Here is a 27,614-nt window from a genome sequence, read left to right as displayed (position 1 = left end):
TGAAATTCTCAACAAAAGAAAAAAAAAACACTTAAAAAGCTGCAATTTTCTGATCCTACTTTAATAATGCAAGCAGCCACTTTTAAGGCCCAAATTACACTCCTGTCAGTAACACATTAGTATTCAAGTTGCTGTGGTGTTGAGCCTGCTGTCGTCATAGTAACAGGTGATGTAAACATGTTGCATACATGCATGCGTAGCCCACAGAAAAAGAGTTCACTCTTCAGCCCTCTCTCTCTCTCTCAGTGTGGAAACAGAGTGTGGACGCAGGCTGAAAAGCCTCAGGCCGCTTCCTCATGACATCACATGGTTGCAGAATGACTTGTCTAACATTCATCTGTGAAGCAAGACTTCCTAAACACCGAGCGCGGCCACTGCTCTGTTGATACTGAGAGCGGAAAAAGGCTCCACTTTCTTGTGTGTATCATTTGTTAAAGGTAAGACTTTTCCTCCTGTTTCTGGGTTATTTAAAGAAGCAGTTGTATGTTACAGCTGAAGGGAACTTCTGGTAGAGTCTGGTAGAAAAAAAAAGAATTTGCTGTGGAGTTTTTTACATGTTATAAAGAAAGGCCCAAAACTTTCTATATTGATCAAACTTCTTATTTAGAGGAGTAGAGCTGTTCCTTCTCTTTTTGTTTTACTGCACAGGGTAAAATACATGTGGCATCACTGATAAAGGGCATTTATTTGCACTGAAAAAGAAAAAACGCCACTTGAGGACACAAAGTTAAGTGTTGTTAACCATTGTCATAGCTTTGGTTTAAATTGTGACATCCGATCTCTTACGCACCACTAAAACAAAACTTTAGCATCATTAGAGTTTAGCTGACTTTAGAATCACGCATCTGCTTCTCATATAATGTTTCCTAGAATCTCTGACAAGTCAGACCGCACTCCAGCTCTTAACAGAACAAACTAGACAGTGTTTCGAAACCTGGTTTGAGACATGAATTTCTGAAAGCACAAAGGGAGATGCATGATACAGTTTTGACTTCAGCCTCTTGGTAACAGCTGGTGCAGTCTTGCAGGCATTACGCCGTCATGTGTTCTGTATGGCGAGGTATTAAGATAATCCTTTACACTGTGTTTACATACCTTTGAGAGTTGCTTGTTCCAGGCTTATTAGAAAAGGGGAGTACTGTATAGTTGTAACAAGTATGGTACTGTTAATGTTCTGAATACTTGTGTTACCCAACATTTTCCCACTAGTTTCAAAAATGACGTCTCAGTGCTGTAGTTCAAACTTTTAAGTAAGCTAAATTTGTAATATCTCTCTCTCTCTCTGTCTCGCAGGAGCCTGCTGCCAGTTTTGAGTGTATTTATGTTATCAGTGAACTCATCATCTGATGCTACTTCCTGTCTCTGTTGTCATGGCGACTGTGAGAGCCCCTGAGCACAGGATATAGGGCCAGTGAGGAGGCCTGATGTCTGATTCCACTCCTGACTGCCTCTAAAGTACATGCTACTTACACACCGAGCCACTCAAGCGTCCTTAAAAAGAGTCTCAGACATGGAGAAGGAGAGCAGGGTGAATGGCTTTGGACTGAACTCAGAGAGCAGGGGTTCAGACTGGGGTCGCATCGCCCTGCTGGACAAGACCAAGGAGTTCTTCCAGATCTGCGATGTGGAGGGCAAAGGCTTCATCACCCGCACGGATATGAGGGTTAGAAAAAGAGTGTGTGTGTCCTAGGTTTGAGAAGGGATGGAGGGAAGGGAACATATTGAAGGCTGGATTTTAAGGCTGAAACTAATGATCTATTGTCTCAAAACCCACAGAGGTCTGGTAAACCTGTTTCTTTCTAGCTTCACACCCCCAGATTTTTTTTTCTTCATTTTTTTCATCTCGTGGTATTCAGCCCCAACCAATGCTAATTCAAATGAAATCACCTGAGATCATTCATCATATTTCACACAGCTCCTATCAGACCAAGTGAGAGCCCACAAATCTTTTTACCTTTTTCCCTGAAAAAGTACTTTTTTAAAAATCAACTGATTATCATATTTGTTGCTGCTGAATTTTCAGTGATTGTCTAGTCAACTGTTTGTTTCAGGTCTACTTGATTTAGAGTAGAATACATTTTTTTTTTTAGGTTTGTTTCTCCTAGACACACTCTTTAATGCCTCCCATTCTTTCTCTTTAAATGCATGTATGCTCTGTGAATTTATTAAGCCTCCACTAAGAACAATAGGTCAAGAGGGCATGCTTTTACCTGTGGCATAATTTAGTGTCCCGTGGTGCTGTAATGACAGTGAATGGCAAGCAGGAAACACTTAGGGTCATAGTTACCGTTTTCTTTTAGTTCTGAGATTTTTTTTTTCACGTTATATCACCATTGTTAAAGAAGCACTTCACCCACTCAACACACTCAAACAGCCGGTGAAGTGGCAGAGTAGCACCATTGATGGAAATGTTTATGAGTATAGGTTCAGCTCACTCTTTTTCTCTCTCTCTCACACACACACACACACACACACACACATCTCATTTCACTGGCTGCAATGAAGAACACGGGCAGGAACAATACACGCAAACCTCTTCAAAGCTCTAACAATGTCCGAGCTGCGTTGTCAGTTAATTAGGACAGGGCTCTTTTGAGCTTCATGCCTTTTGTTGCAGTTGTTTGTATTGAGAGCTTCCAAGAAAAGCTCTGTACAGTGACACATAAAACACCTACTCTGTGATAGTGTTTATTCTATGGAAGGTGTGCTCAAGTTATAACCACACAAAGGCAGATGTGCCAGATTTAAGGCTCCAGATTTACTGATTTAGATACTAATTGTGGTGTCATAAAAGTTACTTTAAATTCTTTCTAATCTAATCCGAGTCAACTATGTCTCACATTTTGCTTTGCTGATCATTCCTGTGCAGCTCAGCTTAGCACAACGGCATTTAAATATCCTGTGTGTTTATGTTTTCCTGGCAGAGGCTCCACAGAGAGTTGCCTTTGTCTGCAGAGGAGCTGGAGGATGTCTTTGACTCTCTGGATACAGACCACACTGGTTACCTCACACTGGAGGCATTCTCCTCTGGATTCAGTAGGTTCCCTGCTGTCAGAGGCCTTTAGCTTGTGTGATACAGCTTATTTTGATCTACAGTTTAAACAGCTTTCTGCCTATCAAAACCTGGAACAAATAACTTTCAAATACGTGGTGTCAAGTTGAACATAGTAAGAGTGGACTTTCAGTGCACCTGTAAAAGTGTGACCTAGGAGAGATGATACTATGTAGTATGTTTTGGAAGTTTACTTTCAAGATACAGCTAAGGCTTCTGTATTGTTGATGTAAAACTGTTCCTTCTACCGGCTTGTGCTGGTCTATCTCAGGTCAGTTCCTACACGGCCGGAGGATCTCTGTCACCGATGACCAAAATCAGGCCCCCAGCCCTATATTTAGAACAAAGGAAGCTCTTTATCAGAGCCAATGGGAAGCTAAGCTGTCAGGAGTTGAAGATGAGGAGGAGAGGCACTTCTGTATGCTGCTGGAAAGCCTGGGAGCCAGCAACGTGTTTGAGGAGTGAGTGCAATCACTGCAAACTCTTTCATGCATATCTAGTGTAGATGTATTTTCTCATGAGTTTCTCATGATTTTTGTTTGTTTTGAGCCTTACATGCTGTGTGACTGCTATGATCCACATGTGACCAGAGGAAGCCTGAGATGTGGTTTGAATTTCCTCTCCTCTCCGTCATTCCGTCTTCCGCTTTTTCCCCTCCTTCAGTCCAGGCGAGGTGCGCAGTCTTTGGGCCCAGCTCAGACGAGATGAGCCTCACCTCCTGTCCAATTTTGAGGAGTTCCTCGCCAGAGTCACCCACCAAATAAAAGAGGCCCACCAGGAAAAGAAGGAGATGGAGAGCGCCCTCCAGAGGTAGTAGGACAGAACACACAAAAACCAGAGGACAAGATGAAAGGAAGGAAAGAATAGGAAAGGAAAATATTCACATATGGTATGCAGGAAGGAGAATAGATTAAAGAAATGGGTGTTTATTTACTGCGGAAACAGTGACTGTGTGGTTAAAAAAAAGGCGCATTTCTCAATTGGTTCCCACACTTAAAACATTTAAGTACCATAATGCAAATGTTATTCTGACTCATTAGCCATCTAAAGAATGGGTGACATAATGATGTGTGTGTGTGTCTGTGTGTGTGTGTGTGTGTGTGTGTGTGCGCTCATGTTTATATTACTGCCCCATCCCGGGCCTGCCGCCTGAGTGTTTGTATGGATTTACCCATAATTCTCTGTAGAACAACCCCTTTATCCGTGTCAACTGACCACTAATCTGGAGGCACACTCTGAAGTCTGATCACATTCTGCTGCTGTGGAAACCAATTAATATTATGACATGAAAAGCATTGATAACAAATCTTGGTCAGTATATTAATAGCTTTGCTGCCGTAATATGCAGAGTAACTTGCTTGATGGTTATTAAGATGAACTGCAGGTGTGTGTTTACACAGAATGTGTTAATGTGACGTGAAACATGCATATGGTAGTTTTCCCATGGCACTGCATGGTACTGTGTAACAGCTTGTTACTCCAATACACTTCACTAATTGGCTGGTTTAGGTTCTTAACAATTGTCAGAGGGAATGTAAATACCACTCATTATTCCTTTGAAAAATGAAGCTCAGTGTGCGCGTGTTCAAGTGTTTCCATGTAAATACGAATAGAGACGTAATAATACAAACTTAAGCTCAGCCTAGACAACAATGCCATTCTTTTCCCAGATGTGAGGATATTATATCATTCTGTGTCTCTAACTAGTTTATCATCATCATCATTATAATTTTTTCACATCCCTAATGTCTGGTACTGTCCCTCTTTGCAGGAAGGCTGCAACACATGACAGTGAGATCCGTTATTTATATGAGGAGATGGAGGCACAGATCAAAAATGAGAAAGACAGGCTGCTACTAAAGGTACAAGTGATCAACACGCAACTAAATCACTTCCTGTTCTTTGCAAAATGTTGGCAGTGTTTTAGCAAGATGTTTAACCGTAATCATGAGCCACTCTTTAAACTTGTGATCTTTAACCTCTTCGTCTCCCGGCCATGCAGGACTCTGAGCGTCTTCAGTTGCGCAGCCAGGATCTGGAGCACCAACTGTTTTCGAAGGAGAGAGAGCTGGATCAGCTTTTCCAGAAACAGAAAAGGGTGAGTGGATGTGTACAACACACTGTGACTCAAGTTAAATTACAAAAATTATTCACATGAGCTTTACATGCTGTATTTAACTGGAAAATGTCTTGGTGAGATTGATATGCACATTCTTGTTTAATGATGTCATCAAATGCCAAGACACAATAACTCAAGATGGGTAATGTTCTTGTCCTGAGGTGTCAGTTCAAACTGTTAATAGACACTGAAATAAAACGTTAATAGATAATATTAATGTTAATAGATCCATTGCTATAAAAAAGAATTTTAAACATAATGTTCTTAAAGTCAGAATGTGTGCAACTATGGAGAAGTGCGATTGTGGTATTAATCTTTACCTCCTTAACATGTTGCAGGGAGGGGATTTAATCTGTTCCTTTTCTCCTGACACACTCTAAGTACACTCACTCAGCATTAGTGCGTTTTCATTCCTGCGAATGTTTCACTCTTCAGTTAGAGCTCCAGTGCCGTGAGCTGAGCAGTGAGAAGCAGGAGAGCCATGTGGAGAACGTCAAGCTGAAAATGACCAACGACGAGCTGTCCCGAGCGCTGGAGAGCACCAGCCAGGAGCTGGCCCTGGCCCAGGAACAGCTGGCCATGCTGCAGGAACAGGCCGCTCGGCTGCACCAGGAGAAAGAGATGTGGGTATACATACTAACTACATATATTTAAGTATCATTTAACATTTATTTAAGAGTGTTTCTTCACTTGTACTTTTACTGAGAACTGAGCTTTTGTCTGTCGTACTGTCGTGTTTCAGGGAGATGTACAGAGTAACTGAGGGACTGCAGAGAGAAAAGCAAAGTCTCATGAAGCAGCTTGACCTTCTCAGGTATGATGAGCTCTTGTCAAACCTGGGTAATAGCTGGTTTTAATCTTTTTGGCTTCTGGTTCAGTCTCTAATTGGCAAACTTCACAAATCAGATTCCAAAGTAAGTTAAAGGATTTTCAAAGACTCAGGTGCAGGGATGGGAATGGAGAACTGGTTCCAAATGCCCAAACCATTGGAATTGTCCTTTTTACCATTGTGTCCATACTTGCATTGCCTGTCCTAGTTGCTTGGCTCTTGTCGCCACGACTACCACATCTATGGCTCCTTGCCTTCACCAGGGCAACTGTTGCTTCCCACTGTTGGCGTCCAGCCAAAAAGAAAAAAAAAATTCTTTCAGAGACTCAGAGATAATAAAACAGTTACGTAGCTTTTTTCCACACACAAAATCAATAAAGAATCAGACAGCAGGTGGGGCAGATATAAAACACTTTTTACACTCCAGTTAATTTTTTCATTGATCAGATTCCAACTTTCTTCTCCTCTTTTTAATTTCAGAGAGATGAACAAACATTTAAAAGATGAGCGAGACATATGCTGCGGTGTAGTAAGTCAATGTTATTTTATGTGATTGCATCGCTGTGGTTATCTGTTATGGCTTTACCTGACTGGTTTTTTAAAAGCTGTGTAACACATCCCCTTTTCTTTAACCAAGCCTCGAACTTCACTCAGAAAGAAGCAGAAGCAGAGAGCGGGCCTCGCCAACATATTTGATGACACCAGTCAACCAGCAAAAAGGTGAATCCTTTATCACCCCAATGCTCTTTTAACACAAATCACCCGTTAGATTGTTTCCTGTGTGTCAAAGAAGAATTTCCACTTCAGTGTGATGTGAAAATCATGTATCAAAAGGGGAAAACAGAGGATATCTGATTCTATTCACTTACAAAAATAAACTAAATTAACATTTTACTTTAGATAACACTACAATCAGAAACATTCAGATTTTTATCAGTCAAGTGAATTGATCCAGTATATCCTCTGTTTCTCCTCTGTTTCCAAAGAGCCCCACTGTTGGTGGATGGGTCCTACCAGTCTCTGGAGGCCTTGCCTATAGAGCACCTTCAAATCGTGTTTGTTGCTTCCTCCTCCTGCAGTGAGGATGATGCCACCACCACTACCTCCACCACCACCACCACCACCACCACTGTTAGTAGCCCTGCTTGTCAACAACGCCCTACAGCAAAGAAGAACTCAAGTGTAGCCAACGGCTACGCCAACTCTGCTCCACCCAAAGTGCATGATGTGAAGGCAAAAGCCAAAAAGGCACCCAGCAAAGTGGCTGCCACTAAGAGGGTGACAGGGAAAGACAGAGAAAGAGAGAAGAAAGTGGAAATTGAGAAGAAGACTGGGGTAGAAGAGGAGGTGTTGGACGCCCCACCAGACGGCTGGCCCCTCCGTCGAGTCATCTCCATCGAGGAGGATCACCTTCCCCATCTGCTCCAAGGCGGGCCCCAGCTCTTACTGCACCAGCTCAGTGAGGAGGAAGACGAGGAGGATGATGAGGAGGAAGAAGAAGCACAGAGCGACATTGATTCTAGTGTTGTCATGGCAGCAGACCTCTCTACCACCCCAACTTCCAGTCACGTTCTAAGGTCAGCAGAGGCTTCTCCAGCTAGGAAATCCCGCTTTGCCCGAGTGAAAAAGACGTCCATGTCATCAAGAGGACAGCCTGTCGGGAAGGAGACTCAGCAAGTATGCCCTCAGCTCTGATGCTTTAAAGTGACACAAAAAAGCTTGTATACAGATAAAGAGCAATCAATGTATAGACTGTGATTGGAACAAATATATTAATCTGTCTGTCTCTCTCCCTTGCCTTGTGTTTTATCATCATCAGAAGACAAAAGAAGGAGCTCTGTTTGCCCCAGACCGTCTGTTTAAGGTGGTCCTGGTTGGCAACTCCAGCGTAGGCAAGACATCTCTGTTACGCTCCTTCTGTGAGGGCCGTTTCCACCCTTCCACCACTGCTACTGTGGGTGAGAAGAAAGACATTGTAATAATGTTGAATTGTATGTAAGTGTCAAAGGCTGTTTTGAACAAATCTGAATGGCGTGTGTGTGTATGTGTGTGTATATGTGTGTTTGTGGATGCTAACACAGAAGAGGGCGATTTAGCATCACATGAAAGGGCTCGAGAAGTCACATTGCCTGTCTAAGAGCCCCGGCACACATTGTACTGCAGATTATGTCACTTCTGATGCATTTTTTCTCCTTGCTTTCATCTTTCCAAATCTCCAAATCCTCACTCGAGCCTTGTCATCTCCGCTTTGTTCAACCCCTCTCTTCTGAAATGAGGCCCAGCAAGCATCACGCCTCGCTAGACCCCCTAGTGGCCATTTTTGTCTTTGTTGCTCTGTCAAAAACAATCACTGTAAACAAGTTTATGTTAAATTTTAGAAATAAAACAACATATTTTATCATTCAAACAATGACACTAAACAAAAACCCTTCTACTAAGAAATTAATAATTCACCTTGGTAATATTATGTTGACCTTTGTTGTGTCTTGATATAGGTATTGACTACAGTGTGAAGACATTAACCCTGGACAACATGCAGGTAGCCATGCAGCTTTGGGACACAGCGGGTCAAGAGAGGTGAGTTTCTTTTTTTATTTTTCACATATAGAACGGTTGAAGCTGACCTCAAACATAATTTGGATTTGCAAGTTCATTGGGGGTAAATAAAGTCAAAATCAACAAATAATCATTGAAATTCTTATTAATTGTTTTTTACCATTCGCTACATACCCAGACAGAGCATGAATAATTTAATGTCCTAGAATTCTTTTATGGCAGTTTTCTCAAAAACCTTTTTTTTTTTTTTACTGTACTACTTTAAAGTGTATAATTCCTCCAGAAGTACTTTATTGTATTTGAAATAGGTACATATCTAAGCTTAATGAATTGACTGAAGAAAGTCACTTTTGTCACCCTTTTTATATGATATCATTTCTATATAGCATTACAGTAGCAGTTAGTTGTACACAGTAAGTGAATGTGCTGACATGCGAACCCTGTGATTGACGCAGGTACCGCAGCATAACCAAGCAGTTCTTTCGCAAAGCAGACGGTGTGGTGGTGATGTACGACGTCACGGTGGAGGAGAGCTTCAAGGCCGTGCGACCCTGGCTCGCCAATGTCCAGGTCTGACCTTTGACCCAGGAGGTCCTCTGTATATCTGTCCATAAGCCTAACCAGATACACCACAGATTTAAATTCTCATTTAAATCTTAAAGGGGCACTCCACAGATTTTAAATGCTGTTGAGTTGTATTATGGGAAGCGTAGGTTCCAGTGAATTTGGAGCTTGACCTACTCTACACACTAAAAGTCCCCCACCTTGATGGAAGTACAATACTAAATCACTGGACATTTTGTTTTCAGGAAGCTGCAGGAGAAGGGATCCCTGTCCTCCTTCTAGGCAACAAAATGGACATGGATGGAGACAGGGAGGTGTCATTTAAAGAAGCTGAGCAACTGGCTTATGTGAGTTTAATTCAAAGCTCAGGGGTGATTGAGCCATGGTGATTTTTATGTGTTTATATTGTTTTCAGCTTTCACACAAAATCATGTCCAGTGCATTGGCGTGGTTCCTTGTTAACTCTATGAGAAACTTACTGCAACACCACTGAAATTGCTTGCTCCAACACAGTTATTGACATTTCCAACTTGTCTTTGTCTGCATATCCTGTGTAGGAAAACAAGGTGATGTTCTTCGAGGTCAGTGCCTACACAGGCAAGAATGTGGCAGAGTCCCTGACACACCTGGCCAGGTAAGACACACGCTGCACACCAGTTGTCAGATGCATAATAAAACTACTGAGGAGTAGATGGTCTTTTGTACCTATAACTTTGAAATTGATGTGTGGGGGTAAAACCATCGGCTCATGCAGCGTTCCATCTTTTTCTCTCTCTCTGTCTTTACTCAGAGTGTTAATGGAGCAGGAGGACAGAGTGAGAGACACAACAGTCATCCTCAGTGCTCAGCCCATAAAGAAGAAAGCCTGTTGCAAGTGAGGACACAGTGACCAACAAGAAAGTGCTAAAACTTTGGAAGAAGTCTACTTTAGATCCTCTTTGAACATTGGATTTGCAGTGAAATCAGTATTGGACCTGCACAAAGACCTTAGCAGTGATTGAAAGCGTGTCCTCATTTTGGCCCAGAAATGCAGTACACGTTGACATGAAGGATGGTGTTGCCCATGTGAACAAACGGCTGTCAAGCTTAAGTGGTGAAGCTGAAGATGAGCTTATCTAAAGTAAAAATAAGGTGCTGGACCATTCCTGTAAATAATGCTGTGTTGCCAAATCACAGTAGTGCTGTCTGTAAGATTTAAAGTAAACACATATCCTGTAATATAATTACTTTCAATATAAACCTTAAGCCAAGAAAAAAATCATAAATATACTACAGGCTTTTCATAACTGAATGTTAGATTTAAAGTCTTAATTTCTCTGTATTTCTCTGTATCTGGTTTAGTATGTGTTACTTGAAACTAAAACTGAAATAAATTATTTGCAATTCATTGAAATAGTAGTTTTAAATGAAAATCATGTGCGAAAAATCCGACTTGATTCTTTGACATTTTATTCATCATCAACGTTCACTTTTCATATACTTTGTCTGATCTCTAAAACATATTGCATCTGTGTTTGTTACTGTTCTGAGGCATTGTTCTGTTGTATTCTGGCACCAAAGTACTTTTTTTTCTGAATTATCCTCAATTAAAGAAATAAATAAATTACTTTTCATCTTTCTGCAGTCAATGAAAAAACTTTCACATGCAAATAAATAATGAAATAAAACACAATTGATTACTGTACCTTCAATACAATTATACACTGCATAAATCATGAATCCTAACAAATGACTAAAGGAAAAACAGTTAATGACTGTGCTGTAACCCTCTCGACATCAAGCAGATCAATACTTTTCAGTTAGTTACACTAACAATACAAAGACTCGTAAATGCTTTTTATTTTATTCTCAAAATAATTCAGAAACTAGTGAGAGAAAATAAAATCAAGTTCATTTAGGAGGTTACATTCAACGATGTGCCCGAGTCTATCAAGTTGGTACACATGATGGCACTATTGCTGATAGATATTTGCCTATTCGGATGACATCACTTTGATGCTGGCAAAATGGCATCCGATCAGATGCGTCGGGTCGCCCTCGCTGGTCACCTGGAATGCTTGCTGGAGAGCCTGTGCCCTCCCCCTCTCTAGGTGTGTCCAGAGGGGCTGAGGGGAGGTCCGCACCAGTGCACTGCTGTTGTTCCTAACGCATTTTATAGTCGTGGGAAATTGCAGCCTCACATAGTTGTCCTTTAAAGTCCAGCTCGAGGGTGAACTCCAGGTCACGCTGCAAAAGATGAAACAATAACCAAGAGCCAGCAGTCAGTTAGCTTAGCATGAAGACTGGAAACAGAGGGGAACAGCTAGCCTAAGGTAATTTCCCTTTTTACATTTTGGTACTGCTACTTTTACTAAAGTGTATACAAATACTTTATCCAACACTCTTTGAATCTAAACTACAGAGAATTTTGTGCCAATCTTTGATGAGCCTTACCACATTCTTCTCATTGGGCCTGACAGCAATGCTGCCAAAGATCTCCTCTCCTTTCTTGACAGTTAAGTAGTCCTCTAAGTAAAACACTGTCTGCTTCCAGTGTGTGCTGGGAGCATCTGGAGCTAAGGATAGGATGGAGAGAAGCAAAATGGAGGAATAAATGCGCAGCAGCAAGAAAACAATATTAAAAGGGGGGGTGGGGGTGGGGTGAGGAGAAGAAGGAAAGAGGTGTTTAGGGCATGAGCAACAGTTCAGATTGGCATGAAACTGCCTTGGACATGTTAATGTGGAAGAAATGTAACAGCTGAAATGTACTCCCCCAGTGGGAAACACACAGAGGCTTATAGGAAAGATCTCCTTCAGTGATGCTCAGCCTCAGGCCCAACAGCCTCAGCCAAACATAGAACCTCCTCTACACAACATTATGTAAGCACTGGATGCATGAATGTATTAACATAAGCTTACATAACAGCTTAGCTACTCTCTCTTTATAAGCGCCATGTTACCAGAGGTGCTCGGTGATTCCGTCGGTGCAAACACCGGGTTGGCTCATGTAACACCAGCAGAGTGTAGCCAAGAGCTAAGATGCTGAAGTGCATGAGATCCTTTTTAAAAGAAGCTGATTTACTGGTCAAAATACATGTGCTCAAGAAATCTGGAGGCTTTCTGGACATCATGGTGGGCAAAAGTGTGAAAACTAAATTTAGCAGTTCCTCCCACTTTTATGCACTCTTTAATAAATGCCTGCATTTTCCGGATGCCTTCTAGGGACATCAAAGCTTAGACAGTGAGTTAGACCAAAACTTAAAGTCAAATATTTTCTCACTTACCCTTAATGGTACCCGTGAACATTTTTCTTTTTTTTTTTTTTTTATTAGCTCAGGTTTGGATGTTTCTGCCTCATTGAGCACAGCAGCATAAGTCTTAAGAGACCATTTCTTTAAAGGAAGCAGTTCACATTAAAGTAATTTACAAAGTCCTGTGAACTATTGAGAGAAACAGGCAGAATGTTTCTGAAAAGATAACGTAAAACATAAAATCCTATGTGGATTTGGAAGACACTCTTAATTTGAAACATACATGTTCACACTTGCAATGTTATATTTTCTTTTTCCCCCACATTTCCCAAAATGTCATTAATATTTATATATTTTTTGCGGGAGAAGATGTTGTAATGTAGAATTCATATGCTCTTCTTTAAAAAGAAATGTTGTGTGTTTTCACAGTGAATTTAGATTAGAACTGAATATGTTGGAACTTCTGCTTCTGCTTTGGTTCCTCTTTTCATTCTGGACTTTTTTTTTTTTTACCAGCAGGGGTCACTGAGTATTTATACAAGAATGACCCTGTGAATGTTTTGTTTCTCTACAATTGCAGGGAGGTTCTGCTGCTGCTGCCATGTCTGGTGCCTTGCAGCACAGTGAACCTTTCAGGGTGGCACAAGGAACAGTGTGTACATTCTGACGATATGACTCTAGCCTCACCGGTGGAGAAGCCAGTCTTCTTGTGACACTTGGTGAACTCGATGTTGAAATAGGTGACCAGAGCATGGACATAATCGTTGCGTTGAATCTGCAGACAGAAGGCTGAGGTGAAGGACAGGTCCTCTGGTTTCACAGTGTAGATGTCCACTTCCTGGAAAAAAAAATGCAAAGCCAAAGACTGCTCTCAAGAGATCTTTTCAATTCATGAATGTTACCACACACACACAGAAGTTGTCGCCCCCACTTGCCATCTCTCACACACATGCAGTACATGTATATGTCAATTCTTCTTGATTATTCATCATGATTATTGTGCACGTGTGAGTGTATGTCTGTGAAATCCCACAGGTTGAATCACGCCTGGCAAATGAAGCTTGCTCACAGTACACATGCTGTGTGGGTGTCCTCCCTCAAGTCTACAAGGGAGGGAGATTTTGTGTGTGTGTTTGTGTGTGTGTGTGTGTGTGTGTGTGTGTGTGTGTGTGTGTGTGTGTGTGTGTGTGTGTGTGAGAGAGAGAGAGAGAGAGAGAGAGAGAGAGAAAGAGAGAGAGAACACAGCTTCTGTGTGTTTGCTCGTGTCTATATCGAGCACTGCCTTATGAATATGGCCGCAAATTTAAGCATCACATTTTGTTACCTGCCAAGCATCACACTGTGTACAAAATAGGAGAGGGGCAGGTGTGTCTCTGCTTTGCATGTAGATGATGTTGTATTTAAGAACATGAGGTGGGGGGGGGGGGGGTTAACACTGCAACCTGTTCATCCTACCCGGCCTATTGGGCTGCCGATCGCTTGGCCATGTGGCGTCACCATGACAGATTGTGATTTAACACCTCTGTCATTTCCAATGATACCAGAGCAGTATCATATACAGCAAATTGTAGGAGGAGAGAGAAAAAAAAATCCCGGGGAGCGACTTTGTAATTTTAGCGTTAGAGGAATGAGTGACAGTTTGAATTAAGACGGGGTGAGGTGGCTGGCAGCAAGGGGAAGGGGTGAATAAGCCCTGAATACATATATGTGACAGAGATACAGGCAGTGAGAATTAATTTTCAGACCGGTGTGTCACTAACTAATGAGTAACCACCCTCCAACCTAACAAATAAGTCACCTCTTTGAACACAAAAGGAACCCTCTCTTTGTGTTCTGTGCTTATCCAAGTGATGGAGAACCCATTTCATTCTTGCTGGTGACTCAATGCCTGCTCTCGTGTGACATTTCACCATCGCACAGAGAGGGAGAGAGACAGAGTGAGACCTCCCTATTCGCTCAGACTAGTGAGGCCTGACATTTTTTAAATCAGGGGATGTAACAGAAGATGAAGGGAAAGAAGAAGTGAGTGATTAAAAAGGAAATAGTGAGAAATGAGGCTATAAAATGGCATGAGAAAGAAATAAGAAGAAAGAGAATATTGCATACTCAAAAAAAAACATGATATAAAGCAGAGAGAAGGAACAGTGAAAGAGGAAATGTAATGAAAAGAGAGGTAAAGGTAGAGGGGGCAAACAAAAAAAGCTATCACCTCCCTGAATGCTCTCATCCTCTGTTCATTTGTAAGATAAAAGACAAGCCATTGTTGCATCTTCAAGCATGGAAACAGAGCCATAGAGTTACAGCTCTCCAGAAACCTCTATTATGTACTAGGAAATAGTCTCAGCAGACGGGGAATGTTCAGAGGCTCGGGGATTGATGGGTGTCTGACTTTTTCTTTGGGAGTTCATTTACTTGGTGGCAGAACACAAAAGATGAAAAAGTTTGTTTTTTTTGGACAAGGCTTTTAAGGGTATAAAGAAGAAATGCTTGAGGAGTGTTCACATCCCTTCATCATGCATGTACACATGGACATACAGACTAACCTTCAGGAGGCAGGCGTTAGTCACCACCTGCTTGGGATCTACCACATCCACCAGAGGCTCTTTGATGGCCACGTTGCGAATGCAGCTCATGTCAAACCCATACACGTTTTCCCACCCTGTGAACGCATAAACATAAACATCTGAAATACAGCCACCCATGTGAACACACGTGCGCACAGTATGTGTTTTCCAGGTTTTTACTTTTTGAATATTTTTCAAAGCTCTGTTCTCTCTGTTCCTGCCAAGCTGTCAGCACAAAAAAAGGTAGCAGAGAAAATAAAACAGAGCGCTTAACTCCTGCCAGGAAGAACAGTCCCGCACTCACGCTGTCTTTCTGTCTGTGTAGGCCCTATGTGGAAAAAGACAAGCCCTCCTGAAAATAGACTCCGGCCTCCTCCACGTCCTCCACCATGTCTGCCAGGCTTTTCTTTTTTTTTTTTTATTATTATTATAATTTGGGCTGAAAACACACCAAACAAGCCTTCCCTCCCCCATTCCCTCTGTCCCTCCACTCCACCTTCCTTTGTCAGGGGGCCAAACACTAAGTCTGTGTGATGAGAAGGTGGAATATGCCACCAATGCAGAGAGAAACTAAAAATAAGAGCGCAAGCGTTTGGGTAGACTGATTTCTTTTGGGATTTGTGTGAAAGTATGTACCTTTATGTGCATGTCTAGATGCAATAGAACAGAGTTGGCCACCTGTGTAGTAGAAGGAAACTCAATAGAAGTTATTGACCTAGATTTTCTCTCTGTGCACCTTTAATTTTGGTTCTTTGATCTGATTGCAAGGTTAAGCTCAGCACTCCTGCTGTGATAGATATTTGAACACATGGAGTGAGTTTAGAGCAAAGAATGCCCCGTAGAATTAACTCACCTCACTGGTTTAAACGCTTTTGGTTCTGCTTTCTAAAAGGCATATTTTACACCAGGTTTCTATGTTAGAGCTAATAGCTTTATTAAGGGTTACCCAGTTGATGAAGAGCAAAACAGAGCTAACAGAAGAGTGAATAATGGACTCACATTCATCAGGTGGACAGAAACACAACTTGAAAAAAATGCTAAAGTCAATATCAACTTTACAAGGCGATAAAGGTCCCTGCCCCCCAAGTCACCAAAATATTTACTAATTTGCTTGTAGAACCGTTAATAAAGTATGACTTATTAGAAAGTGGAAGCATTCTTCACTACATATTGATTTTGCTTAATCTGCACAGTGATGATTAATTATGCACAGCTAAGAAGGAAGCAGACAGAGACAGGAGGAGACAATGACTAAGCAAAAACATGAAAACAAACAGCCACAAATCTACCGTAACTACTCACAATGAATCTTGAAGTCCTTGTACTGCCTGTCTTCAATGGCAACCACGTAGAGAGCAGCTCTGTCAGGGAACATCAGACCTCCAGGTTTCTGAGCAAAAGAAAAGCTTCAGATATCACTGGACGCACTACAAAGGCCATCTATCATCTTTATTGTTCACACTCCTGGCATGTAATATAAGATCACATGTGCTGCGCTGTGTGTGCAAGCCTGCAGGCAGCTACTGAGATCAGAAACCGGATCATTCATGTGTGACCTCAGCATCTCGGCAGCAGACACGTAAACGCAAGCGTACAGTAAATCCTCTACTTAATCAGTGTCTGGTGTGTTTATGTATAAAACACCTTATTTGTCCAGTCAGCTATACACACAGTCCAACACCCTCCCCAAGCCTCCAGCAGGAACATCATACCAGCCATTTGTCCCGGGCAAAAATGACGGTGTTGAGCATGGACTCGTAGAACAGGCAGTAACCCATCCACTCTGAGATGATAATGTCCACCTTCTCCACAGGAAGCTCCACCTCCTCCACCTTGCCCTTGAAAATGGTAATGACTGTGGTGTGGAGAGGCACAAAGCAGCAGGCAACAAATTACTTCACGGCATCTTCATCACATTAATGCAAATCGGACAATAACTCTATTCTCAGATAACAGTGTTTTTGTGCCTTGGGATAGCTGTAAATTAGTACAGCTTAATTACTGCACTCATCTTGGGCCTCAGCGTTGTACACACGCATTTTGTTTGTCTTGTTTTCAGTTTCCCATTCTGGCCTATTCGACCCACAGTACACAGCACAGTAGATACAAGGAGATTAATTTTAAAAAAGAAAACACAGCCTACGTGCTATATAAATAAAACAGATGTAATGCAGTAGAGTTCAGCATTATCATGTCTGGTAATTAGTGCACAATAATACACGAAAATAAACAGTATTCTATCTGTAATTGTGCAGAATAAGTGGAACTTGTTGAACTTCTGCATGTGTTTGAAAACTTAGACAAGTATTACAAAGCAAATGCAAATGATAAACTTTACGAGGGAAAGTGTGCAATATATTCTACAGGTTTGTGGATAGTCCTGAAGTCAATTTCAGGCCAATTAGGTTGCACACATTCTCTTACTTTATGTTATTTGTGAAAAAAATGTATGGACGCTTTTAACCACATTGCATGAGAAAATCTGATGCATATAGTGAGCAGACACGTTCTTTGTTAACTAGCTCATTCTCAGCCTTCAACACCTTAATGATCACTGTGATTTTTACTTGTTCATTTCGAATTAATTACCAGCATAGCATCTAATTTGCTTGATTATGTAGTGGATGATTATTATTTGCAGTCATTAATGTATAAATAATGGTCCGTACATGATAGAGATCGGATGTCTTACTGAGATCATCAGTTAATTGCCAGAATTGAAAATCTAAAAGATAAAACAAAAACCCATCTAATGTCAAATGTGCAGGTTATGAAATCAACCATCTGTTGCCAGTTCTCCATCTGTGAAGTTCAGGGAGGCATTTTACAATGGTAATCAGCCCCAGTGAGGGAATACTGATTGATGGCAGAGATTATGGTTATTTGACATCAGAGACGCGCTACCAGCTTAACCATCAGAACCGTGACTAATGTTGTCGGGTGTGACGGTAATGATGGAAATATTCAGATTTTTCACGCTACTTCTAATCCAGATGTCATCGCACTGTTCTGCATTCAGACAGATGGATATGAAGATCTATTGCAGTGATGGAAAACCACTTCAACTTACCATTGTGTAGGTGATTCGACTTGATAATCTTCTCTGAATATTCGGATATACTTGAACATTCTATCTGTAGGCAAAAAACAATAACGATTTCCTTGTCAATGCACACGACCAGCAGGGGGTTATCTATCATAGTCCCTCCACATATACAGTAGGTTCACCTTTAGGGTGATACAGGAAGGACAAATTTAATCAAACCCTGACAATCCTGCTAAACACTTGTCCCTGGTTGCTCATCTCAGACCCTGTGCCGAATGAAAACTAATAAATCATTTTGCTCTCCCAATCCATAAGTGTAATACAATATATGAATCATACATAACTGTGGGAGACACTGTCGGTAATGTATAACCTGCGACTTGCAGCCCTCTTCCAAGGAGAGCCAGATGTCTCTTACTGCCTCTGTGTGTAAGAGTGTCTGAGAGAGATTACCAATTTCTGGACTCAACTAGCAACTGGACCTTAAGAGGAGTTTTAAAAAAGGCAGGATCTGTGTGAGGGTGTGCATGTATGTGTCTGACACAGGGAAGGAAAGGCCACAGAAACAATGTGACAGCAGAGGCAGATACGATATTTAATTTGGACACCGAACGGGTGTGCAGCTTTTCTCTCGCATAAAGATTTAAACAAAAGCAGACACTGATGATTACAATGAAATATTTGTCTGTGTTCAAAGAGCGCGTCCATCTGTCTCACCCCGTACACGTGTTTGGCGCCGGCATTTGCGGCAAACATAGAGAGGATCCCCGTTCCACTACCAACATCCAGGACAATTTTATCCTTGAACACGTGCTTGTTGTGGTACATAGCGTTCCGGTAGGTCAGCGTCCGCACCTCGTCTTTCAGCATCTCCTGTTCAAATTGGAGATTTCACAGCTGTAATTTTTGCAGCCTTTGATCACATGCAATCTACTATAGATTCTATACTGAACTACCCAAAGAAGAAAGTGTGATTCATAAAAATGCTCAAAGGAATACATACATACAATACACACAATGAAACACAATGAACATTGTGCAAAAAATGGGCAATTGCATGGTTTCCTCAGCATGTACACATACATATTTTCCATGTATAATGGCAATACTGTCTTTTCATGTGAAAAACCAGTATTTAGGCCAAAAGCCTCTGTGACAGTGGCAGAGCTTCTTGAAATAGACAGGAGTACAACACAAAGCCTTTGGGGACAGCCTGATATCCATCTCCCTGAGCCCATTCACACATCCCACTTTCCTTTCTTTCTTGCTTTGCACTCTCCTAATCAGGGCACTATCTTTGTCTGCAAGCAGACAAAAACCTGACCCACATGCTAAATATGGACTCTATTTAAAAAGGTCTATGCGTCCCCAAACTTTTCCACCGCCATCAACCCTGCGCAGATCAAGGTTATTAGCTAGGGTATAGCTCTGCAATTTTATTTTGCAGTTCACTGGAGATGACTGTAAAAGACAGACAAAGATTGTTTTCATTTATGTGGAAACTAATGCAGTATTTCTGATGTCTGCCGTGTTAGTTGTTAATGAATAAGCCTCCTCTTTTGTCAGCTAGGAGACACTCGCCACCAGTGCAGATAATTCAGCAGCTTTTATGTTTCCCCACGAGATATCATTCTTAAGAATATTTGAATATTTGCTTGTTCAAAGGCAGGTAGTTGACTCTGAGGTTTATGTTTGGGGGAATAATTGGGTGAGATTTTGACATTTAAAAAAAGTTTTTTTGGGGGTTCATTTGTTTGTTTTACAATAGGTACTGTAAAACAGCTCTAGACTTCTGAGAGATGTTTGAGTTACCATGTTTTTGATGGTGTTTGATTTCATGCATTGTTAAAAATCATGTTCAGATGGAAGATTTGAAAGCACTGGAGGACTGACAACTCTTCAGAACTTGTATTTTTGCCTTTCCTGGATATTTATTTATTTATTTATTTATTTATTTATTTATTTATTTATTTACTTGTTTGGGCTTAAATTTGGCTTGTGCACTGTTCCTTTACAAACTGATTTTCAGATCCAGTGAACTGAGGACTTGGAATCAAGTATCTGTATGAAATAGTTCCCTCCGTTATGGGTGAAAATATCATCTATGCCAGATAGAAGATTTGGAACACTTACAAAATCAAAGTCTGTTTGTTCATGGAAAACTGTTAGTGTTAAATCAGCTGAAGTTTTTGACTCTCTGCTGACAGACAGCCAGACTAACAGGGTTGAAACTCCTTGGCAAAGATAAGGAGCATCAGGTTAAACAGAACAGGAGGCATCTGGTGTCATTCTTTTACTCTAAACATACCATGCTGTCGCTTGTCAGCCTGGTCTGCCTACCTCATGGATGCCAAAGTGAGCATAAGAGTCAAAGTAGTAGTCCCGTGATGTCATTTCCTCCGGGCTGATGAACTTGGCAATCTTGCCTCGACCAGGACAGGTGGACAAGGCTGCTACATGAGGCGTATGGGGGACGCAGGCCACATGGTGGGTAGTAGGCACTGGTTTAGGCAGTGGGGAGGGCTGGGCAGACTGAGAGAGGGGGGATGTGACAGGCTGTTGCCGCTGTTGCAAGAAAAAAAGAAAGGAAGGGGTAGAGTTTGCATCAGAATTAAGAAATAACAGACACCAATGAATTCAAAAACAAAAACTGTTTTATGAGAGGAAATTACAGAACTAATTTTACATTAATATGGGGTTTATAAAGAATTTAATGCAAGTGAAAGAGGAACCATATAATGAGCAGTAAAAAAATCCAAAATAGCATATAGCCCTTGTAATTGCACAGAGAGACTAGAGACTCGCTATAGTGGTGATACACACTCAAGGAAGAGCCGGTAAAAGATGCAGGTTTCCGCTTCAGCACCAGGGACAGCGGACACAGCCACGTTCAATACATCCATGCATCCAAAAGCTGATCATTTAACCTCACTGCATATCTTCTGCATGCACTATCACTAATATTTCAGTTACACGAGTCTGCTTAGATCCATCATAACATCTGCAGGACACTGGGAAATGCACTTTCCTTTGCTTGCACGCCATCAGTGCAACATTGCTTCTAAACGTGGCTGGCATCACGTTAAGACAAATATAAATAATACTCAAATGTGTCAAATGTGTTGTGACCATAAAAATAACCAGAGACTGACAGTGTCCCGGTCCCGCTGTTACCGGGTGCAGGACACTACAAGGTCCCTACCTCCGAGCTGTCCGCCTCCGCCATCTTCCGCCGTAGCAGCAAACAACGCGACGAATGCCTTAGTCCCATGAGAGCCGACGAGATTTAGGCTACAACTCTTCTAAGAGTACGGAGGGTCTGAAATCTTAATAGAAACGTGTCAAAAATAACACTAAGCCCCCGAATATTTGAGTTAAATACATGTAAAGATGAAAATCACAATAAGAAACCCGTGTACGTGTCACAGTTCCGATCAAATCAAATTCTTTTCTCCAGAAAAAGTTGTTAAATGGATTTGTGCGAGGTGAAACGTCCAGTATTCCATACTGTAAATGTGATACAGGTTGTTTTAGTGGGAGGACTCAGGATGCCAGAGCAGTCTATTGGCTGGAGAGACCGCGTTGCGACTGAAAGGTTGCAGGTTTGATCCCAGCAGGAGTGTCAGTGTATCCATTAACACCCGCGCGCCCCGTTTAGGTGTCCTCGTGCGAGACACTGAACCCCTACCTGCTTGCACATTTTAAATCTCGGGGGGTGAAAGAGTATCCGAGAAATTGTAAAGTGTCACCCCCCAAAAAGGCACCCAGCTGCGCACTGGAAATAAAACTCCTCATCAGAAAATGCTTCTTCTCTTCTTCTTCACCGCTTTGAAACACTTGACATCTCTCAGCTCTGGTACCGAAGGTCGCACAGTTCCTTTCTTCGAGTGCGCTATGGAAAGCCCTCTGCGTAATCCTGATGGGGTTCCCCGGAGAGAAAGTTAAAAGGGGTTCAAACTGTGACTGTGCACTGCCGTTACGCAGGAGGACATGAAATCCTCGGATGGCATGAAATAAATCGTGGCAAAAAAATAGTGTAACAAAGACGGATGCCTCCTCACACAAGACTTTCCCACAGAAACAGAAACCCAGCCTCTCCGGCAACCAGTGAGCTTCTCAGCCACACGCTTATATAAGGTAGGTGTTTTCTGTGTTGGGGAAAAAAAAAAACTACGATGTGTTAATTTAAACATCTCGCAATATACTTTCTTGAACTAGGGCTAAATAAAGTAGGCTATCATAACTGGGTTCTACTGTTGTGGCTCATTATTGACTGATTTCCTGTAACACATTAATATTTAAATGACATGTGACGCAGTCACAGGTGTGCAAAATTTTGGCTCGTACAGTACCTACCTTTTTAGCTGTTTAGAAAGCTTCTCAGCTTATCAGAGTCCAGGACCAGTATCCTACAATTATCTGGACAATGTAAAGAACCAATGAGCTTCAAAGATGCAATTTTTCCAACTGAAGGGAGTTCAACAACTTTGTCTTTCATAGCAGTGTCTCTTACAGAAAGCTGTTTCGTGACGAGCTACGGTAACATGGAAGTGAGACTGAATTTACTATAAACTTAAAATAAAATACTTAACCTTCCAACAAATGTTTAAAAACAACTTCAGTGTGACTGACTTTTCCCTCAATTGACAGAACTGATAGAACAATTCAAATTATGTTTAAAAAACAAACAAACAATAAATCCTTTGCAGAACATTGAGAACTTCATGAACTCCTGTCTACGGGTGATATTTTCAAGCATGTTGCCCTCTCACTTCACCCCAATCAGTGAAGTCAAAGTAGGTGCTTTTCATTGGCTGCTGAAGGCACAACACCTACTGTGTCACCACTGATTGTGGAGTGGCTTTATGTGCAACGTACTGGCACTTTGAATCTATGGAGAGCAGCATGATTGGCCATTTTCACACTTTGCCAGCTGTCATGTCACAAATTCTCCTTCACTGTACATTCACTCATATTTGACATCAACCTCGTCAGCCCTGTTTTCATTTTCTTCCGTCTGATTACGTAGCTGACCTTCATCTATTTGGATCATTTCAGTTTAAATTCACCACAGCAGAGCATTTATATCTGTGCTGCATGTTGCTTTCCTGCTAGAAAATATGTCAAAATATCTCCTACTTCAGGATGTTTGATTTCCATACTTTATAGTGTGTTGTTGATGTCTGCATCTGTACCTCTTTCATTACTGACTCGCTCACTCATTTCACACTGTGTCAAATTATTCAGTAGTAACCTACTTTGAAAAATATTACAAGGTATTTGTCAGTAAAGAAAAATGGGCTCTGGTCCCATTAATGAAAGACAAAACACAATGAAACACCAGGTTTTAGTCACACTTACGGATGAGCTCCATCAGTGGTGCTTAAGCACATCGGCCTACGCATCACACTCAAGGAGAACGTGTGCATCCACTCTATCATGCTCGCACACACACAAATCAGTGGGGGTGCAGGAGCACATAGGAAGGAGTCAGGAATGAAAGAAGTGGGCAGCCTACTATTGATTGACAAAGCTGATACCATGACAAACACATCAGAAACAATTCAGTTTAAACCGTAAATCTAAATTGCTGAAAACAATACTGAGACAGATTTCTAGCAGTGGACTCATATTTATATTTAGATGTAGTTTAATGTCCTCAGTATTTATCTGTCTTTGTGCAAAACATTGTACCTGCTATCTGCTCAAAGAGAGGTGGCCTTGTGCTGTAATCCCTCTGTGAAATGTGTACAGGCACTACATTAGACTAAAAAGTGTACCAAAAAGAATTCACAAAATATATCAAAGGCAGTGCAATCAAGGGGTGTAAATGCTAAGGTGGCAATGCGATTTTATTTATTTATTTATTTTACATTACATCTATTACATCGATGCCATTACAAAGATGTAATGCCTTTACAGTGTTCCATCTACTTCAATTTCAAAACTGTCCTCCAACTCATGCTGTTACATTTTTCAGAAATAGGATCACATCATAAACTGAGGATGTTCTAATGCTTTACAACAATGAGTTTAATACTGTGACAGAGCTTCTAGGTAGGAATTGCACAACAAATCCATCTACATGAGTAGTTTCTTCAGCACCACAGTGAATTACAAGCAAATATTTCAACAAAGGAAATGTACATAAAAAAGGCAACAAAATACCTTTACAAACTAAAAGTACATTACATCATGACATTGGTAGCTTTATCCACTATAACATAACAGGATCAGATGGTATTATTGTTCAACATTAGCATCATTATTTTACATCTCTGATTATCATACTTGTTTTTGAATATCTGTGCATATATTTGAGGTTTTTTCATATTAAACTGCTGGAGGTACAGGTGTGATGATGAGCGGGGCAGCGTTTTTTCCATTATTACAAAGGTGAGGGCAGAAGTATGGATACAGTTTCTCTGTAAAATGGCAGCCAGTGAAAGAATAGACGTGAGACTTAGAATCCACATCATAGAAAGAAACCACTCCCTTATTATAGTCCACAAAAATGCCCACTTTCTGAAGCTTTTCTTTGAGTATGATTGTATCAGATGCTTTTTTAGATGTTCCATATTTTTCCTCATTCAACCTAAAGGCCCAAAAACCATGTGTAACTGACAGCTCCACATCTCCCTTTCTATCAACAGACTCCCTGACCACTCCAACATTCCAACTAGTCTTTCCTTTCACTTGTACCTCAAAGTAAAACTTCCCTGTTGTGAATCCCTCCTTTGCCAAAACCTCTGGATACATTTTAAATCTCTTGGGATTGTCGGGAAGTTTCAGTACTTTGCCCTCATTTGCAACTTGTTTTCCATCTTCACTTATGACAAGTGTGCAGTGTGCTGTGTCAGGATCAAGGGTCAAGTCCACTGCGTGTTCTCGCATTCTTTTCTTTTTGATCTCAGGAATCTCTTCCATTATTTCATCAACTCTCTGTTTCAGCAGAGTCACAGCTCCTCTCTGTGCCTCATAAGACAGGTCACTGTGAACACCAATGTTGGTGCAGTCTTTGTTTAAAGGTGAGCACAAGGTTGGGAAGGTCTGAAGAAAATGATAGTGATCCCTAGACTGTGACAGCTGCTCCAGTTGACTGCTTCTGCTTTCAAGCTCAGTAATTTCCACCCTCAGTTCTGTGAGAAAACCTTCAGCCTTTTGCTTTGTTGCTCTATGCCTCTCCTCAATCACCTCAACAAGCTCAGCCTGGCTCCTCTGAATAGAGCGGATCAAATCAGTGAATACCTGCACCGTGGCTACTTTCTCTTTCTCACTTTCTATCTGGCTGACATCAAGTGAGTTTTCAACCCCAGCTATCTTCTCAGACCGTGATTGTATCTGCTTTTGGATATTTGCCATTTCCTCATCTTTTTTTCCCATAGCAGTTTCATATTCTTCCTCCAGTGAAACAACGCTGTGACTCTTGTGATCGGTTTTAAGACACAAGACACAAATACAGGCCTGGTCAGTCCGACAGTACAGTTCTCTTATTTTGTTGTGTGTCTTGCACATCCTGTCATCAAGATTCTTCACAGGGTCCAATAATGTGTGGCTCTTGAGACCAGCAACTCTCTGATGAGGCTCAAGATGCACCTCACAGAAAGAAGTTAGACACATCAGGCAAGACTTAACAGCCTTTTCCTTTATCTCAGAGCAGATTTCACAAAGAACATCCGATGGAGGTGGTGGGTCTGGAGTCGAGGCTTTGACTTGAGCTAACTTCTTTAACTCACCAGCCAACTCAGACATGATCGTGTTGACTTGGAGTTCAGGTCTTGTGGAGAATGTTCTTTTGCACAATGGGCACTGGCAAGTGTTAATGCTGTCCCAATACTTGAGGATACAGGCACTGCAGAAGTTGTGTCCACATGGCGTTGAGACTGGCTCAGTAAACACGTCCAGACAGACGGAACACAGGAACCTCTCCTCTGACAACAGACTGCTGGCAGTTGCCATATCTGGACAAGAACCAAGTAAAATAAACAAGTATAACAACTCATTTCATTAAACTCAGTGGCCTAGATAATCTGTTATATTATTACATATTTACTCTGTTTTATCACATGTGACCAGAAACATGTGAAGGAAATGGGAAATGGAAGAATTTAATTTACCTGTAAAGTTGTAAGTTTTAAAAGCAGCTGTGTAAAAGAAATATGTACGTATATATGAGCAAATCGTTATAAGTGATAAGTTTCCGTACTCAGTTTCGATTCAGCACGTTGACATTCATAAGTGCCCCTCCCCTACTGCTCCTGCTTCCTGGTAAAATTTAACTCTTTCATCACCACCCCAATGTGTTCAGTATTAAATAAATAATAATCTTGTAAAATGATTATGTAAAATATGAGCAACTATCAAAACTCAGATTATTATGATTAAAAGGTTACTATCAATTCATACCGACTTTGCCCAATCCAGCAAAGCAGCAAAGAAGATAGCACAGTCTGATAATCCTATCCTATATATCCTATCCCATATTTCTGCCTGGATTGTGCTGCCTTTGAAGAGGCCAGTGTGTCGTACGGCCTCCAGGTGAGTCTGACCACAAGAGGTCAGGCACAACAAGCAGGAGCTGTGGCTCAAACTTTGCTCAGCTGCACTTTTACTGGGAGTTGAACCTGTGGTCTGTGCAAAGCTACTGATTAAACTGTGCAAACAAAACAAATAGAAGTCTTTAAAAAAGTATGTGTGGTTTAGTCTCATTCATCATTTAAATAAATAAATAAAAAACCTCTCAGGATAGACATCTTTCCATCATTTTATTTTAATGCTCTGTATCTACTCATAAATTTCACATATTCTAACCACTTCTCTGTGCACAGTTCCACCGTGGGACAAAAACCCAGCTGTCTACCTAAGAAGACAGACATACATCCAAACAAACAGCTGTTAAATAATGTGAAATTTAAATAATGTGATGCATAGCTCTGCAGTAGCAAGTGTGCAATTCTCGAAGTGTTTATGTTTTTTTTTTCTTTTGTATTTTTCACTCGTAAAATCACACATGCATGCACCAGTGCACACCGTATTTGGTTTCCCCTTAACCAGCTTCTATTTGACATTCATGCTCAGTAATGCCCTATTCCTACCCCCACTCTGGGAGAAAGCATTAGAGGGTTTAGTGGGCTACAAAGCATGAGAGGTGATAGACTAACTACAGCAGACAGAGACACTGGACACAGAGGCACTGGGTAGGTAAATAAAAAAAATAAATTCTTGTTTGTTCCATGATATGTCATCTATGCAAATATGAGGAAATGAAAAACAGACATGCTCCCAATTCCTAGCCATGTAACAATGATTTCCTGTAGCTTCTTTTTTTCCATGTTCTGGTTGTATGAAGTTTAGCTGGAGAAAACTTGACCTGATGGATGACATCCTCTGCTAAGTAATGTTGTTTTGGTAGACTGATTGTCGTCAGTGCAGGTGACCACTGCAGAGTTCCTCCTCCTGCAGCCATCATCTAGTCCTAATGGCCTGCAAGCTTATTGAATTACTGAGGTGGACAAAGAGGCAAATACATGGTGAAGAGTCTGTATTGGTCAAAGAGGAAGTCTCTATGTGATGAAGAAATATCACAGGGCTGGGTGGGGTGGTGAAGCATCAAAGAGACAGGGACCGGGCTTTTTGGTTACTTTATGAAGAATG

At 41.3% G+C, this 27,614-nt stretch overlaps 3 protein-coding genes across 7 annotated transcripts; 1 reads left to right on the top strand and 2 right to left on the bottom strand.

Annotated features, from left to right (window-relative positions):
* Window positions 1-38: 38 nt before the first annotated feature.
* On the top strand, window positions 39-10,739 carry cracr2ab (calcium release activated channel regulator 2Ab). Of its 5 annotated transcripts, none has more exons than XR_005893006.1 (18): window positions 39-437; window positions 1,294-1,663; window positions 2,925-3,036; window positions 3,324-3,513; window positions 3,716-3,862; window positions 4,824-4,914; window positions 5,055-5,150; window positions 5,607-5,794; window positions 5,914-5,985; window positions 6,481-6,529; window positions 6,638-6,720; window positions 6,987-7,677; window positions 7,820-7,958; window positions 8,496-8,577; window positions 9,050-9,126; window positions 9,366-9,467; window positions 9,678-9,754; window positions 9,911-9,969. XR_005893006.1 is itself a non-coding variant. In XM_041030610.1 (18 exons), exons 2-18 carry the CDS (start codon window positions 1,460-1,462, stop codon window positions 9,996-9,998), a joined length of 2,433 nt encoding a protein of 810 aa, XP_040886544.1. In that variant the 5' UTR covers window positions 39-437; window positions 1,294-1,459; the 3' UTR covers window positions 9,999-10,739. The 5 variants fall into 5 exon arrangements, 2 of the variants coding, with proteins under 2 accessions (XP_040886544.1, XP_040886543.1); XM_041030610.1 differs by having other exon boundaries at window positions 7,080-7,677; window positions 9,012-9,126; window positions 9,911-10,739; XM_041030609.1 differs by having other exon boundaries at window positions 9,012-9,126; window positions 9,911-10,739.
* A 259-nt stretch (window positions 10,740-10,998) lies between these two features.
* On the bottom strand, window positions 10,999-21,240 carry LOC121176277 (protein arginine N-methyltransferase 8-B-like). The gene is made up of 10 exons (XM_041030317.1): window positions 21,163-21,240; window positions 20,301-20,525; window positions 18,678-18,833; window positions 17,985-18,048; window positions 16,627-16,769; window positions 16,217-16,304; window positions 14,894-15,009; window positions 13,038-13,188; window positions 11,554-11,675; window positions 10,999-11,346 (listed from the first exon to the last, which is right to left on the bottom strand). Exons 1-10 carry the CDS (start codon window positions 21,229-21,231, stop codon window positions 11,263-11,265), a joined length of 1,218 nt encoding a protein of 405 aa, XP_040886251.1. The 5' UTR covers window positions 21,232-21,240; the 3' UTR covers window positions 10,999-11,262.
* A 2,567-nt stretch (window positions 21,241-23,807) lies between these two features.
* Window positions 23,808-26,205, bottom strand: LOC121175860 (E3 ubiquitin-protein ligase TRIM21-like). Its single transcript, XM_041029705.1, has 2 exons — window positions 26,078-26,205; window positions 23,808-25,921 (listed from the first exon to the last, which is right to left on the bottom strand). Exon 2 carries the CDS (start codon window positions 25,917-25,919, stop codon window positions 24,294-24,296), a length of 1,626 nt encoding a protein of 541 aa, XP_040885639.1. The 5' UTR covers window positions 25,920-25,921; window positions 26,078-26,205; the 3' UTR covers window positions 23,808-24,293.
* Window positions 26,206-27,614: the final 1,409 nt, after the last annotated feature.

Source organism: Toxotes jaculatrix, chromosome 22 (genome assembly GCF_017976425.1).
Source record: "Toxotes jaculatrix isolate fToxJac2 chromosome 22, fToxJac2.pri, whole genome shotgun sequence".
Lineage (NCBI taxonomy): Eukaryota > Metazoa > Chordata > Actinopteri > Toxotidae > Toxotes > Toxotes jaculatrix.
The sequence above is the reverse complement of the archived record's forward strand: the minus strand, read 5'-3'. Positions and strand labels throughout refer to the sequence as shown.

Coding starts and splice junctions, on each gene's coding strand:
- LOC121176277 (XM_041030317.1), bottom strand. CDS start 21,231: ATGGGACTAAGGCATTCGTCGCGTTGTTTGCTGCTACGGCGGAAGATG. Junction 16,305..16,626: donor TTGCCCGGGACAAATGGCTG/GTATGATGTTCC, acceptor TCTTTTGCTCAG/AAACCTGGAGGTCTGATGTT. Junction 13,189..14,893: donor CTAACGCCTGCCTCCTGAAG/GTTAGTCTGTAT, acceptor TTTTTTTTCCAG/GAAGTGGACATCTACACTGT.
- cracr2ab (XM_041030609.1), top strand. CDS start 1,460: ATGCTACTTACACACCGAGCCACTCAAGCGTCCTTAAAAAGAGTCTCA. Junction 3,037..3,323: donor GGCATTCTCCTCTGGATTCA/GTAGGTTCCCTG, acceptor GGTCTATCTCAG/GTCAGTTCCTACACGGCCGG. Junction 9,755..9,910: donor TCCCTGACACACCTGGCCAG/GTAAGACACACG, acceptor GTCTTTACTCAG/AGTGTTAATGGAGCAGGAGG.
- LOC121175860 (XM_041029705.1), bottom strand. CDS start 25,919: ATGGCAACTGCCAGCAGTCTGTTGTCAGAGGAGAGGTTCCTGTGTTCC.